The 2385-nt window shown below is 41.9% G+C and overlaps 1 protein-coding gene across 1 annotated transcript in view; it reads left to right on the plus strand.

Annotated features, from left to right (window-relative positions):
* The first annotated feature begins 211 nt into the window (after nucleotides 1-211).
* Nucleotides 212-2385, plus strand: part of noazfp (nucleolar atypical zinc finger) — a 7057-nt gene continuing 4883 nt past the window's right edge. The window contains exons 1-6 of the mRNA XM_086210240.1: nucleotides 212-325; nucleotides 673-853; nucleotides 948-967; nucleotides 1063-1133; nucleotides 1320-1396; nucleotides 2290-2385. The exon at nucleotides 2290-2385 is cut by the window's right edge and continues 31 nt beyond it. Of these exons, the coding sequence (XP_086066366.1) occupies nucleotides 734-853; nucleotides 948-967; nucleotides 1063-1133; nucleotides 1320-1396; nucleotides 2290-2385 (384 nt within the window). The 5' untranslated portion in view covers nucleotides 212-325; nucleotides 673-733. The remainder of the gene's footprint in view (nucleotides 326-672; nucleotides 854-947; nucleotides 968-1062; nucleotides 1134-1319; nucleotides 1397-2289) is intronic.

Here is a 2385-nt window from a genome sequence, read left to right on the forward strand (position 1 = left end):
GAAGTGCCAAATTAAATAGTGAAACATAAGGAAAGCATTAAAAGCGATGAGGTAATGATTGCAAGACTAAGAACAGGTCCCAGCAACCCGCACAGCTCGCTCCAATCCCCGCGGTCTGTGCGATGCTGGTCACCAAACGGAAACAATAGTCCCTTTGAGATATAATTAAGATAAATGCACCCAGTAGGGGGCAGTAGTGCTACTCCACGGACACAAGGACACTCGAAGAAGAACGAGTAGGGCAAGTTTCAGTCCGGACTTCTTTTGGAGACGGACTCGGTAACAGTTGAAGCCTGTGGTTGAAGCGCTCATCATCTTCATTACGGTAAAATTACGCAGATTAGACCCTTACATTTTAATGACACCTGTATGTAACATTCAGAATCATTCATGGAAGTCACAGACAATAAATAGGTAATTGAAGACTCGAACTAAAGTTAACAAAATCTGTCGTGTGACTCATGCCGACATGCTAGTTACTAGTCAACATTAGCCAACATTGTATAAAGTTTTCTCAGTCCGGGATGAGTGGTTTCAGTGTGATAGGGATCTACCTTTATAATTTCATTTGTGTACTGTTATTCATATTCATGCTATTATTCATTCTCAAAGCTGATCTAATAAGATCGATGTGATTTAGCTTGCTCACGGCTGTGTACGTGTCATCCGTAGGTATACCTGTTGGATCTTATCCTGTTGTTAGCTGTGGGTTTCCTAGCTTGCAGTAGCAGAAATGCCTAAAAAGAAGACTGGTGCGAGGAAAAAGGCTGAGAGCCGCAAGGAGCGAGAGAAACAGAGTCGAGCCAACCGGGAACATGTTGATGTGGCCAAACACCCCTGCAACTCCAACATGGTAATGCGATGTACTGCAGCTAATACACATTTACGACATTTTAACACTAAACGGCCTCATATATTTATTTCTTCATTGGTTTCTTGCTTTGTAGGAGTGTGACAAATGTCAGAGGTTAGTAACTATATATATATAAACACTCAAATGGTACCAGAAGTGTGTACGAAGATCTAACCGTCTTTTTTCCTTTTCATGACGCAACTTCGTAGGAAACAGAAGAACAGAGCCTTTTGCTACTTTTGTAATGCAGTGCAGAAGCTGCCTGTCTGCGCTCAGTGTGGTGAGTCAACTGTAACATGTACTCATGTACAATATCTGCTCTACTTTGCAAGCTGTACATGATGTATCTGTTTATAGAGAAATGTTATCACGTGATCAGAATCGACTGATATTAATATTATTCATTCCTAATTTGTCACAATAACAGCCTTGCTAAGCTATGGATGTGGTGTCTGTGTGTTTTAAGGCAAAACCAAGTGCATGAAGTCATCAGATTGTGTTATCAAACATCCCGGGATCCACAGCACTGGAATGGCTATGGTGGTAAGTTTGAATTCATGACAGTAAAAGTCAGTAATTATAGGTACAAATGTAACCTCCACCACCTACTGGTCCTATCATACAGATGTGGTCACTATAGGATACTCTGAGCAGCACCCAGGGGAACCCAGCCTGTGTGATGCCCACAATCACTGTCTCTTCCTGCCATGAACTAGCACATTAAGGGCGTCATAATAAAGATAAGAATTCTCTGCCAAAGTAATGAGTCTTAATAGTTTGAGATGCTCTGATTTATCTGCCATACATCGGTATCAGCTGGTGATCACCTTGTTGGCTTCTGATGTCTGCCTGTCAAAGGTGTCGGAGATGTATGTGAAGGAATTTATGCTCATTCAAAGGCTGTGTGATGAAAGCTCGAAAGACTTTAAACCTGTTTTTTTAGTGCCTGGCATTTAAGGGGTACAAAAGTTGGAGGTTTGGAATAGAATAGAAAATAATAGAACAGGTATACTTTTTTCATCAAAATGTCTACCAACAGCTCATAAAGCCAATGTAGGAAAATACAAAGACAGACGCCATGAAATACAGAGATGACATTCAAGCACAAATGGATATTCTGAAATAATGCCACTTCCAGTTGGAACCCCCATGAACAGTCGTTGCACCCAGCCTGTGTGTAATGAAAGGTCAAAAAAAGTCAAAAACTAGCCAGCAAATAACAAACCAAGAAAAATAGATAAAAAGCACTTTTCCCTTTAAGTGTGAATGAATGGCTCAGAGATCCTGGCCCCCCTTCACCCCCCCCCCCCCCCATCCCTTCAGAGAGGAGCGGTAGAGCCTAAACGCACTGGAAATGAACAAGTTTTTGATTAGTTGGTCATTTTGACTTCAGAAAATACGAAGGCTCTGATTTTTGTCTTTTTTTTTACCACAAGGGGGCAGTATGTGACTTCTGTGAAGCCTGGGTATGCCATGGTAGGAAGTGTTTAAGCACTCATGCCTGCGTGTGCCCCCTGACGGATGCAGACTGC

Source organism: Aulostomus chinensis, chromosome 8 (genome assembly GCF_037954235.1).
Source record: "Aulostomus chinensis isolate RoL2024-O1b breed Wild chromosome 8, RoL_Achi_v1.0, whole genome shotgun sequence".
Taxonomy (NCBI): Eukaryota; Metazoa; Chordata; class Actinopteri; order Syngnathiformes; family Aulostomidae; genus Aulostomus; species Aulostomus chinensis.